This window comes from Peromyscus maniculatus, chromosome 7 (genome assembly GCF_049852395.1).
Source record: "Peromyscus maniculatus bairdii isolate BWxNUB_F1_BW_parent chromosome 7, HU_Pman_BW_mat_3.1, whole genome shotgun sequence".
Taxonomy (NCBI): domain Eukaryota; kingdom Metazoa; phylum Chordata; class Mammalia; order Rodentia; family Cricetidae; genus Peromyscus; species Peromyscus maniculatus.
The window spans coordinates 94,154,669-94,168,497 of record NC_134858.1 but is presented as its reverse complement, the minus strand read 5'-3'; the positions used below and the strand labels follow the sequence as shown (position 1 = coordinate 94,168,497).

Below are 13,829 nucleotides of genomic sequence, written 5' to 3'. Positions count from 1 at the left end.
CATCTGGCTTCTGGGTATCCGAATAAGGTTGCCAGCTGTGTATCTCTCTAGTTGGCTCATGTTAGCAGTGGAACCTGGGAGAATGGAACCTAAAAATCAAGCAGACTAAAGTGCCAAGCAGTAACCAACTTCATCCAGAGTATTAGACAATTTATACCTTGAGGGTAAAGAAGAATCACGTGGATAAAGTGTACAGTCACAGGGACAAGTTGCATGTGACCCCCCCCCCAAAAAAAAGTGTTTTCCATAGAGGCATATAAACAAATAACAATAGCCAGTTGTAATGAATAATTTAAGTAAACTCACTCCTATCCACTACACCTGGGAGGAGCATGAAAACATATTCCAAGAACAATTCTGTGGGTGTTTGTTGTTGTTGTTGTTTGTTTTGTTTTAAGAAACTGAGGTCACAGGACTTGTCCTTTTCTCACAAGCACTCAGGATTTCCCTTGCCGACTCCATTCTTAGACCATGTTCTGAGAGTCAGCAAGTGCTTTCCACTGAGCCATCTTTCGAGCCCCCTGTTTTCTTAATGATTTACCCCCTTAACATTGCTGGGTTTTTGTTTTGTTTTTTATGGTGATAGTTAAGTCAGATGTTAGCATTATCTTGTTCATGTTGATGCTAGCTAATTTTCACTTTACCCTGTATCGATAATAGAATTTGATTTGGTTTAAGGGTTGTTGTTGTTTGTTTGTTTGTTTTTCAAGACAGGATTTCTCTATGTAACTAACAGTCCTGGCTGTCCTGGAACTCGCTCTGTAGACCAGGCTGGCCTCAAACTCAAAGAGATTGCCTGCCGCTGCCTCCCACATGTTGGGATTAAAGGTATGCACTACTGCTGCCTGGCCATTTTTTTTTTTCATAGGTAATGCACTCACAGCATTTTCAGATAAAAAGATTCAAAAGAGAATCCTGCCTCCGGCCCCACTCCGCCCCTCAGCTTCTCAGCTAGCTCCTATTTTTGAGCCAGCCACTGTTCCCTAGTTTCTGGGAATATTTTCTGTATATATAGGCAAATATGTGTGGATATTTTTCATTCATGTGTTTGTTTTATTGAAATTAGGTAGCCTAGACTGGCCTGGAACTCAACATTTTCCTGCCTTTAACCTCCCAAGTGCGCACAATACCACACCCACCTGTTCCATGCTTCTATTTTTGCTTAACAGTATAGTAGAACATATATATGACTCTTGATAGTGGTTAAGAACTTGTATTCTAGAATCAAACTGCTTAGTTCAAATCGCATCTTTGCCAGGAATGATTTCCTCTGTATATGTACGTATTTCGTTGACATGCTGGAGATTGAATATGATGAGAACATTTTCACCGCTGAGCTTCACTCCCAGCCCCCGCTTTATTTTCAGTAGCTTACCTGTTTGTTTATCCCACTTGCTTGTTCCTCATGACCATCACTTGGAGGTGACAGTACTTTTACTTTAGGTACTTGCTACAACCAAGAGACAATGGAAACAAGTCATCTAAAACTGATGACCTGGGATCTCTTCGATTAACTCTATATTATACAGAAGACTATGTGCTTCCATCAGAGTACTATGATCCGTTGAAAACTCTGCTGCTAAAATCACCAGATGTTCAGGTACTTTAAAAATCTTACATGTATGACTCTATGTGAAAGGCTAAACAAATTCTGTAAATGATGAAGAAAAAAATTCATAGTGTCAGCTCTTAAAGAGCTCTGTGTACTTAATCTCTCTGAACCAGAGTGCTGATGTGTGCTCCAGATTTTATCTCTGGTTAGAATTTAGAAAACTAAATGCTATTTTATACATCAGTTGTAACTAATGTATGTATTTAAATTACATCCACAGATTGAACATGTAACCATGTTTCTTTGATTCTGTGCTTGTTTCCTGCCATTCTGTATCCTAGCCAGTATCTGCCTCAGCTGCTTATATTTTGGGTGAAATATGTCAAGATCAAAAGGATGCTGTTTTGCCTCTTGTACGACTATTGCTGCATCACAATAAACTTGTTCCTTTTATCACTGCGGTGGCTGAACTGGACTTGAAGGATACACAGTAAGAATTGTATTTCATTAAATGCTAATTATGCGTTGTTGTTTAATTAATTTGCCAGATTGTTTTTATAGTCTCAGTTGTTTTTTTGAGGTGTTTTGTTTTTTTGTATTGACCAAGTTTACTGTAGAACAGGTGAAAAAGAGCTCCTTACTCAGTAACAAAAGACAGTTCTTAAAGTTACCAACAGAAGACTGGGCAGTGGTGGCACACACCTTTAATCCCAGCACTCCAGGATTAAAGAGCCAGGTGGATCTCTGTGAGTTCAAGGCCAGCCTGGTCTACAGAGCGAGCTCCAGGACAGGCACCAAAACTATACAGAGAAACCCTCTGGGCGGGGGGGGGGGGGGGGGGGGGGGGACGGGGACCAGTTAATTCAGTAGTGCAGTTTCCTTTGTTACTATTACTGATCTTTTCTTCTTGATGCAGTGAATCACAAGTCAGATAGTAAGAACACTTTATAACGCACACATAGGACACTATGAAGAGCAATCAGATGGCTTTCCATTCCCATCATAGTAAGACAGCATCATCATTTTATGCACACACACACACACACACACACACACACTCACACACTATATTTGTTTAAATTAATAAATATAGTTTCTTCTTTAAACTGATGTTAACATTTTCAGAAAGTAGTTTGAATAGTTTTAGAAACTCTTAATGGCAGCAGACTTTCCTGTTAGTAGTAAAATTACTAAAATTGTATATATATAATCAAAGTCAAAATGTTACTGTTTCAAAACTTTTTCTTCTTTCTTTGCTGTACTTGATTTTTATCTCTTTCTATTTCTGTTTCAGAGATGCAAGCACAATTTTTAGAGGAAATTCCCTAGCGACCCGGTGTCTGGATGAGATGATGAAAATAGTGGGAGGACACTACTTGAAAGTCACATTAAAGCCTGTTCTAGATGAGGTATAGCATAGACCTCATGGCCAAAGTCTGTGACCATTGAGAGCAGTGATTCTCAACCTGTGGGTCGAACTGCCCTTGCACAGGGGTCTCCAAGACCATCTGCATATCAGATATTTACATTATGATTCATAATAGTAACAAAATTACAGTTTTGAAGTAGCAACGAAAATAATTTTATGCTTGGGGGTCATGACAACATGAGGAACTGTGTTAAAGGGTCACAGCAATAGGAAGGTTGAGGACCACTGCACTGGAGTTTCTCTTTCAAGAAGTAATATGTTGACTTGAAGGATCTGTCCATTCATGGGCTACTGAAGGAATAAGGATAGGCACTTTATAAGTAAATTACTTTGCCATCAGTGAATTTTTACTCACAAGGCACATCAATCTACATTATTGTTTGTTATATTTTTATTTTACTAAGTCTTTAAGAAACAATTTTGATACAATTCTTTGGGAAAGTGTCTGCATTGTACATATTATCTTCAGGAAGGGGCTTTAAACTTCTTAGATTTAATTTTTATATTATCAGAAAAAGCATTACTTGCACGTTGTCAAATTACCTAGGAAAGAACAGTAACTGAAAAACACATGTATTTTTCAGATATGTGAATCCTCGAAATCCTGTGAAATAGATCCTGTTAAGTTGAAAGAGGGAGATAATGTAGAAAATAATAAGGTAAGTTTATATAATGCAGTTTAGAGCTACATTAATTTTTTTCTTAATGTTATACCTGTCTCCCGCAAATGGTTTATTTTATGAGTGTTTTGCCTGTGTGTATGCTGTGCACCGCATGTGTAATTAGTACCTGGGGAGATCAGAAGAGGGCATTGGATCATCTGAGAATAGAGTTATAGATGGTTGTGAGCCACCACGTGAGTGCTGAAAATCAAACCCAGGTCCTCTGCAAGAACGTAAGTGTTCTTAACCACTTAGCCATTTCTTTACCCCCACCCTTAAAATTAAATAATGCCATGTGTCTGGAAACAATGTTGTTTATTCTTTACATGAGCCTTTATTTTTTCAGAACATTTCCTAGTGTTGATTTTACCTTATTTTAGTCTTAAATTTTTTAAATTATATCTGTGTTTGGAGGTGATGTGCACATGAATGCAGGTGCCAGCAAAGGCCTAAAGAGGACATCAGATCTTCTAGAACAGAGCTACAGGCAGTTGGGCTGCCTGATATGGGTGCTGGGACCTGAGCTTGGCTTCTCTGGGAGCTGACTTGTGTTAGCATATATTATAGATAATAATAGGTTATGTTGTATTTTCATACGTGTATAGAAGGCATTTTGATCATGTTAACCCCTTTTATCCTCTTTTGTTTCCTCTCCTACTGATCTATTTCCTCTTTCCAACTAGTCCTCCCCTTCAACTTTTCTTTCTTTTTTAATTGTGGGTATATTCATGTGAAAGGTATAGGTGCTGTAGAGTCCAGAGGCTTTGAATTCCCTTGAGCTGTAGTTGTAGGCAGAAGTGATCTGCCTGACATGGTGCTGAGCACCGAAGGGCTTCTGTGCGAGAGCAGTGTCTCGCAGTGTGTGTTCTTAGCTGCCAGAGCCGCTCTAGCTGCCACCTTTACTTCTGTTCTTAAAGTTTTGTTTTTAATTATTGGCCCTTCGTGTGTGTGTGTGTGTGTGTGTGTGTGTGTGTGTGTGTGTGTGTGTGTGTGTGTGTGTTCCGTGTGAGTTCATGTATCCTAGTAAGTTTACTCAGGGACAGGAAGTGAAGGGTTAATTATAGTAGCATAGACAACTTACCAATAGTTACAACACCAAAAAATAAATAAATAAAATGTTTCTCCTTCCCCCAGCAACCACTTATTGCCTGTAGATCCTTAGGGATAGGTAGGGACTTGCGTAAGCCTCTCCTCACTCCATGACAGACAGTTGATGGGCTTGATTTTATATAGGTCTTGTTCTGTTGATCATAGCTACTGAGAATTCAAGAGTGCAGTGGCCATGTAGTGCTTAAAATACTTTTAGGAGTCAGTCATTCTTTCCTCCTAGATTCTTTCTGTCCACTCTTCAGTGATGTTCCCTGAACCTCAAGGGAGGTATTCTAGATAGCCCATTTAAGGCCGAGCACCTATTCTAAGGTGACTAAGTCACCTATTCTCAGCACTGTGAGCCTCTGTAGTGGCTGCCACCCACTGTAAAGAGAAGCTTCTCTGACCAGAGCCAACAGCATCACCAGTCTCTGGACAGAGTATTTAGAAGATCATTTGATAGGCTTATCTGTTTAGCAAATCAGCAGCAGGACTTCCCCACTACACCGCCACCCTTCCCCTAGCCGTGGGGTTTGGCCGGGTTTATAGTGTCAGATGAGAATCCCCTCCTGTGAAGCGGGCCTCAGACCCCCAACAGCCTGACAAGTCAGTAGTACAGGACACAGGGTTGCAGCTGAAGAAATTCTTTTTGTTCGTTTGGTTTTTGGGTTTTGTTTGTTTGTTTTGTTTTGTTTTGTTTTTAAGACAGGGTTTCTCTGTGTAGTTTTGGTTCCTGTCCTGAATCTCACTTTATAGACCAGGCTGGCCTCGAACTCACAGAGATCCACCTGGCTCTACTTCCCGAGTGCTTAAAGGCGTGTGCCACCACCACCCGGCTCTGAGTAAACTCTTAATGGCAATTCTGCACTAACAGCCTGCATTACACCTTCTAACATTGTGAAGGCTAACTAGCAGGGAGAAAATTTCTAGACCAGAGCACATGATGTCTTCAGCAGTAGGGTCTTCCCATCTAGTTCTAGTGAGCAACCAACAGTAATGACAGTAACCTCTAATAATAATAGATTTATTATTTTATTATTATTATTATTATTATTATTAATTATTAATAATGCAGCTAGTTACAACCTCCATTCTGACTATTCCTTTCAGGTCAGACTCATCAGACTAAGCAACATAATGATTCTAGTTGAGTCTGAGAAATCTATAATTGTGTTGGGGGTCACAGGTTTTATATGCTGTAGTATAAACTATGTGGCAGTATACTAATGGTGCCTATCATGAGTTCTTTCCATGGCTTCCCTCTTGTTTTGTTAACTGTGCTTCTTGTGAAAATTATTCCTATACTCACCTGTCTAGAAAGTCTGAATTTATTAAATTAAGTCAGAATGTTGATTGCCTTTTTAACCGAATGAGCTTGAAGAATGGAAGCAGGCCTTTAGAATACTAGATGGTCATCGTCTAATAAATCTCATATCCATTACTTTTTTTCGTAAAGACTATTGAAGATGTGTGAAAGTCGGAATCTTAGTGTTGACTTTGTTGAATTCTGCAGGAGAATCTGCACTACTATGTGGACAAAGTATTCAATACAATTGTAGGATCAAGTGTGAGCTGCCCCACTGTGATGTGTGATATCTTTTATTCTCTGAGGCAAATGGCTACTAAGAGATTTCCCAGTAAGTGCCTTGATAATACTCAGTCATGCCATTTCTTTTTCTATATTTTTTCCCACATGGTGTTCATTTGGTTTCTATGAAATGTTTGTGCATAGGTCCAGTCTTCTAGAAGTTTTTCAAAATGATGCTAGCTTCTTGGTGAGACTTTATGGTTTATTTTTCCTATAATTTCAGAACATGCAATCCATTTTATTTCAGTATAATGGCAACTTTAAAGTGCAAATCAAAATCATTAGTTATAAGAAGGAAAAGTTTGGATCTATAAGATTTTCTGTAATATAAGTAAGCCTTTATGTGCTATATATTTAAGAGCCTGTAGAGTACACAGGAGTACCTTTGTTGTACCGGCTGTTTTCTCATTTGCCTATATTCAAACAGTAGTAATCATTAGTTTCATACAGTTGACTAGATTTGACAGCTTGGGAATGCTGGAGAGATGTTTTTATCAAAAATAGTCTTTGGTTTTACAAACACTTGTCCCAACATACATAAGATTTTGAGATATATATATCAAGAAATCATTGTGCTTAATTTTGCAAAATCAGCTATATTAAGATTTTTCTTGGAAAGAATTTATAAAGTTATGAATTAATTCCTTTTATTGTTAGTACTTAGTTCATTTCTGTTACATAAATAAATTTGCCAAAGCCCATTGCAGATTTGCCCATAACATAGGGGGAGGCATAGGTAGGGCAGCTACTTGTTAATAATCAGGTTTATCTGCATAAAACTATAAATTAACTTTTTTAGCCATCCAAAGAGATTTTGTTATTATGTTTACATGTATCTGTCCCTGTGTTTAATTTACCCAATATTAAAATAGGCTGAGTTGTCTAACTTATACATGAATTCAGGTTTAGGTCTCTTGGCTAGTTATAATAAAGATACAAAACATTTAGCTTTAATTAAATATCTTTAACCTTCATAATCAATCGAGGAGGCAGAGACTTGATTCTGCATACATAAAGATGAAGTGCTGATTGGATTCTATCTTCAAGTAGTGAGCTAGATCATAACCATATTACCTGCTTGCTAGCCTGTCCTGTCTCTTACTCCTTACACTGTTTGAGGCCATGCCCATTGATTAGATGGTGAAACTGAGGTCTCATTTGTTCTTACTACCTGGAGTATAGATAGCGGGGCACGCGGTCGAACAGTGGACAGCGTGGTGGTGTTCCCTGCTGAGTGATTTGTAAGAGCTAAAACTCACATCAAATCGAGAAACTCTTTCACTCACCACCCACTTCTCTAGCATCTGGTTGTCAGGTTAGTTGCTGACTCCAGTCTGAAACAAGTCCTGAAGATGAGTGATCAGTGCTACAAGTAGCCTGCAGTTCACCTGCAATTTTATGTGAAATATTGGTAGCTTTTTAAGTTGTTGGTGTTTCTTTTTGTGATAAATACCTGGGAGAAACAATATAAAAGATTGGTAATGGTTCATAGTTTCAGAGCTTCAGTCCAGCGTTGGCAGGATCCATGCCTTAGTCAGACCTGAGGCAGGGAAACACTGTGATGGTGTCCTGCAGCAGAGGCGGCTCTCACCTCTTGCCAGTGAGGAGGGAGGGAGAGGGAGGAATGAGCTGGGGCCAAAACACATCCTTCAGAGACATACAGAGGTGGGTTACTGGTCTCCTAGGCATTTTGCATCCAGTAAACTAGATATTCAAAATTAACCATACATATGGCCTTTGATGTCATCAAGAGTTTTAGGGTGAATCTGAAACAAAATTAATTGTAGAACTGAAAGCTACTTTTTGGTATTGAATGTTGCCACTGGGTAGGGCTAGATACTGCTTTTATTTTTGTTGTAATTTCAAGACTGTATGAAGAAAAGGCTATTTTTCAAATTAAAAATGTTTCTTTAAAAACATAGCAACTTTGCCTTTCATTTTGTTTGTTATTTTAAGTTACAGCATTTTTTCTTTTAGTTTAGCCACAATCATTAGTACCATTTCACAAATCAGTCTTTACAAATTATTTTCCTCTTTCCTACATAGTTTACGTATTTTTTTTACTTTATCATCTCTGGTTTTCACTTAGTGTTTTGCATGACGTCTCCCGTTTTATCCCTGCAGATAACCCCCATGTTCAGTACTCTGCAGTGACCAGCTTTGTGTTTCTCCGTTTCTTTGCTGTAGCGATACTGTCACCTCATACTTTTCATTTGCGACCTCATTATCCAGTAAGTGTTTGTGCCTCTTGAGCTTTATTCCATTTTTATTTTAGTAAAGTGAAGAAAAAATAAACCACTCATACTGCTGTGCTAAGATTTTTCACCAGTGATAAAATGCTGATGAGCAGGAGGGAGGTGTATCAGGGTTTCCCGCTGCTGTTCTGTACGTCTGATTTTCCATAATACAAGTGCTGTTGGTCCGTCCTTACAGGATGGTGGTAGTGGTTTCTAGTAGGGGTTTGGCTGGTTGTTAACAGACCCTTTCCTGGTTTATTATAAGTTTATTTTTTATTTTTATATTTTGAGACAGAATCTTATTACATAATCCAGATTACTTTCACTCACAACAGTATTCCTATTTTAGCCTTCAGAGTATAAGCACACCTGTTATACCCAATTTACCATAGTTTAGTCATGGGGATATTTTTAAATCTCAGAAATTTGAAAAATGAAACTCATTTCTAAACTATATAGGAACCTAACTTACTTGATACCTTCATATTTTTGCTTTCTGTTCACTTAAGTTATATCAAAATATAAGATTAAAATACTTTAAAGCATGTAGTTTATTTCTGAAGTTCTACTCAGTTACCTAAATTTAAATCTTCTTTGCATATATACTTTTAATATTGTAAAGTTTCTTTTTTTAATTTATTTCTATATCCTTCTCCATACAGCATATCTTAATCACTCCTTAGCTTTTTTTATTCTAAATACTTGATACTCTTAATGCTTTTAGCTGCTAATTTGTATAACAGATAATAAGAAACATTTAGTGATTACTTTGTACCAAGCTTTGTTTTAATCACTTTATATGTTTAACTCATTTAGGTCATCCTAGTCACTGTAGGAGTAAATTATTTTATTAACCCCTTGTACAGGTAAGGAAATCACCATGCAATACTTCTAGGCTCACATAACTAAGACAGTATGATTGGATCCTACCCAATTTGAACTGGATTTAAATGGGACTAGGTTTAGTCTCCACAGTCTGTAAGCAGGCTGGTGTGGAGACACTTACACAGCTGCTGTCACAGTGCTCAGTGCTGGAGATGCTGGAGCATCTTGACATTCCCTACCTTAATGTACTTACGGGCCATCAAGTACTGCACTGTAGGGAAGACATGTAGGCTTTGCAGCTGAACTGGATTCTAAATGCCCATGCCTCCCCTAGATAGCTTCACAGTGTTAGCTGAGTAGAGCCATGTAGCAATGGCAAAAAATAATATGTTCTGTGTAGCCCCTGTCCTTTTGTTCACGGGGCAATCTCTTCTGTGGCTGTGTTAACTAAAGCTTTAAAGATCTGAGGCAGTGGAAGCTTGCCAGCAATATAAATAGTACATAAACAGAACTCCCATTTCTAAACTTGTGTCTCTGCCTTGTTTTCAGATTGGAATTCCTAGATCAAATGTTGAAATAAAATCCCTCTAACCACAAACACTTTAGGTCACTTTTCATGCAGTTTTATTATTCCAGTTTTTCCATCTTTTCTTTTGGTCCCTTTTTGTTGTGTGCCCCTACCCCTGCCATCCCAGTATCTCCAGCAGGTCTTAAACCATAGCCCTTCATTTGAAAGAAATTTTAAAGTAGTGGGAATAAAGAAAACACATAACATTATTTAGTATTGGTGATGTAGGGATGAGCACAGCTACTTCTGTTAGTCTAGAACTACTTGTATAAATTAAAGCTAACACTTGATTAGAACCAAATAAAAAGTATGAGTAGATGCTACTGTACAAGCTGAGAATACAGAATGATCTCAGAGAACTGCGAGTGATGATAATATTGTCATGTATTGAAAGTTACAAAGTAATTCAGGATCAAACGTTACTAAATCTTATATATAGAAATTTTTTGAATATTAAGAAACTAATTATAGAAGCTAGTTTTAGAGTAAATAATAGTAGATTAAAGACAAGGAGCTAAATAATCATAGCAAGGACACTAGATATGAGCTGTTCTTGCTGAAAGACAGATTCAAGGAAGTATGTGTGTGCACATATATGCGTAAACAAATAACTATTTTTGAAAACACTACTTTTAAAATATGGAGGAGCTGGAGAGATGACTCAGAAGTTAAGAAAGCATACTGCTTTTGCAGAGAACCCAAATTCAGTTCCCAGCACCCATATCAGGCATTTCACAGCCACCCATAACTCCAGCTCTAAGGGGTCTAACCCCTGTTCTGAATTTGAGGCAACTGCACCTTGGTGTGCACATGCCCACACACATATACATATGCACATAAAAAATAAATTTTCTGTCTTAGGGTTTTTATTGCTAAAAAACTAACCATTGCTAAAAGACTAACCATGACCACAGCAACTCTTAAAAAGTAAAACATTTCATTGGAGTGGCTCACTTAGAGTTTTAGAGGTTCAGTCCATTATCATCATGATGGGGAGCATGGCGGTGTGCATGCAGATGTGGTGCTGGAGCTGAGAGTCCTACATCTTGACTCAGAGGCAACAGGAAGGCACTGACTGTCATACTGAGGGAAGCTTGAGCAAGAGAGACCTCAAAGCCCGCCCCCACAGTGACAGACTTTCTCCAACAAGGCCACACCTCCTAATAGTGCCACTCCCTTTGGGGTACATTTTCTTTCAAACCACCAGTCTTTAAACAATAAAATTTAAAAATATAAATAATGAGATGGACTAAGGGCTGAGACTGTAGTTCAGTGGTAAGGCATTTACCAAGCATCTGTGAGACTCCATATTGAATTTCTAGTACTGGCAGAAGAATGGAACAAAGGAAACCTTCACTTGAATTGCCTTGGCAATTGTTTTGTTTTCTTTTTAAAATACAGATTTTAGGAACATTGACTTGGTAAACCAGTGCTAAAGTTTCATAAAGGAAAAGCTGGACTATTTTCATTATGCATATCTCTCATTCTCTCTTTGATAACTCCTTTTAAGACCCTCCCAAGGCAGACCTTTTTAACCTGTTTGCTTTGTTTTCTGTCTCTCATATATATCTATAATACCCTGTGCACTCTCTCTGTCATGGCATTTTAAATTCTGTTCTAGTAACATCTGTGTATAACCTCTGAACATAGACTGCCAGTGTCTCAGGGGCAAGGCGGGACCTTTTCCAAAGCTCATGACAGTTTCTAGGACAGTCACATGCTCAGTGAGTGTTTAATTAATAAAGATGGTAGTTCAGAGAAGGAGCTCAAAGTTGAGTCTTTTTCTTAATGGGGAAACAGATTCATGATTTAAATATAGGGGAGAGGGTGAAGGCTTTGCTGCCTCCAGGTCAGACTCCCAGAGGATTCAGAAGAACATCTTTAGAAAAGGTAATGAACACAGAATAACTGCTCTTTTGAAAAATTACAGCAAACCTGTGACGTTATTTTTTTGTAGACCAAAGACAAGTCAGATGGTACCAGTTCCATAAATCGGCGTAAGAGGGGGGAAAAGGAGAATGTATGCTAAGTTATTTTGAATTGAAAAGTTCAGCATTGCAGTTGAATTTAATAAATATTACATAGTGTTTGCTGAGTGACAGTACCAAGTTGTATACTGGATGCCAGGTGATGAAGGCCCTAGGTACAGTAGACAGTGAAGGAAAATTTTATTATAATCTCTGTGTAAATGGTACCAGGGAATCAAAGCAGCTGAATGACATGATTGTACAACAGAAGCCATGGTTGTGTGGGTCTAAACAAGCTTGGAGTGGTCTGGAATTGAATAAAATGTGCATTGTTTCCTTTCGCTAGTTCAAGAAAAATAACCTAAACACTGAATTTAAAAATAAAAGCCAAATCTAAGCTGGGTGGTAGTGGTGCATGCCTTTAATCCCAGCACTTAGAAGACAGATGTAGTTGGATCTATGAGTTAGAGCCAGCATGGTCTACTCAAAAAAATCCTGTCTCAAAAAACCAAACCAAACAAACAAAATTAAATAGAAAATTCTTGTGAAATTTAATTCAAATTTAATTTTACCAAAACTTTAAAGAATGTTACGTAGTAGGGACCTCTTAGAGATAGGATGGAATCTTGGATGCTCCATCTAAAATATTTTTGGATAACTATAATTTATAACTTTTTCCAGATATATTATATTGATCATATACCAGATATTACTACTTCAGATTTCTTTATTTCTTGGTTGTCTCATCCCCACCACATTGATTGCCTATTTTCAATGTTGGGATACTAGAAACTAAAACAATATGTCTCCTTAACTAAATTTCCTAGATATGTCTTTTGATAATATAGTTTCCTGTGGTAGGATAGGTAGATAGATTATATAAAAATGGAGATTGGTAAGAGTTTATCAGGCTGTACACAGGGAAGCAGGTCAAGTCACTAAATTAAATGTAAATTATCCCTCGGTTTAAAAGGGAAAGGCGCACACACCACCTTAATCCTAGCACTCGGGAGGCAGGCGGACCTCTGAAGCTAGCCTGGTCTACAGAACAAGTTCCAGGATAGCCAGGGCTACACAGAGAAACCCTGTCTTTAAAAAAAGAAAGAAGGAAGGAAAGATGAGAGACTCATGGGAGAACTCTGTTCCTGTCCATTTTATTTATAACTACTTCTGACAGGTGGACAGACCTGAAAGACAGACAGCTTGTATAACAGACCCAAGTAGTTGCCTCTGGTAAGACCCTGTGTCAGTGAGGTGACTTCATTGCCTGCTCTGAGTTTGGATTTTCCCTCCACCCCATGGTGGAGACAGTTGATTGCAGAAGCCACTTGTGTTCTCCAATCTGCTTAGAAGTAGACCAAGCACAGAAAGTTGGAAACACCCATTTTAAGTTACATGGTAGAAAAAATAGATAGCTCTGATCTTATAGACCACACAAACCATTAGATACAATTGATTAAATTATGTCTTTCAAAGGGAACAAGTCAGGTCATTAAATCTTTAATATGTCTTTTTTGTTTGTTTGTTTGTTTGTTTTGTTTTGTTTTGTTTTTTAATGGTTCTGAGGATGGAATCTTAGGGCCTCTACTACTGAGCTGTACCCTCAGGCCTCGTTTTACTTTTTATTCTGAGACAAGGCAATCACATTAAGTTGCCTAGACTGGACTTCAATTCACTTTGTAACTTAAACAGGCCTGGAGCTTGCAGTCTTCCTGTCTGAGCCTCCCAAGTAGTTGGGATCACAGACCTACACCACCAGCTTCTTTAGTTTCTTAACCCCTAAGTTCTGTAAGTTATCCTAGGTTTAGCTACAGTTCAACTATCTTAGTTTGAATGAACATTTTTTAGCCACTGTTTTACAGCAATATAGTCCATTCACTTCATTTTGCTTTTTATATAAATTCTACTTCTT

The 13,829-nt window shown here is 38.0% G+C and overlaps 1 protein-coding gene across 3 annotated transcripts in view; it reads left to right on the top strand.

The window, feature by feature from the left end:
* The window catches only part of Rasa2 (RAS p21 protein activator 2), a 135,764-nt gene that overhangs the window by 74,263 nt on the left and 47,672 nt on the right, over positions 1 to 13,829 (top strand). For all 3 annotated transcript variants that reach the window (XM_076576868.1, XM_076576867.1, XM_076576869.1), the window contains exons 10-15: positions 1,444 to 1,600; positions 1,894 to 2,042; positions 2,847 to 2,961; positions 3,566 to 3,640; positions 6,246 to 6,369; positions 8,445 to 8,551. In XM_076576868.1, the coding sequence (XP_076432983.1) occupies positions 1,444 to 1,600; positions 1,894 to 2,042; positions 2,847 to 2,961; positions 3,566 to 3,640; positions 6,246 to 6,369; positions 8,445 to 8,551 (727 nt within the window). The remainder of the gene's footprint in view (positions 1 to 1,443; positions 1,601 to 1,893; positions 2,043 to 2,846; positions 2,962 to 3,565; positions 3,641 to 6,245; positions 6,370 to 8,444; positions 8,552 to 13,829) is intronic.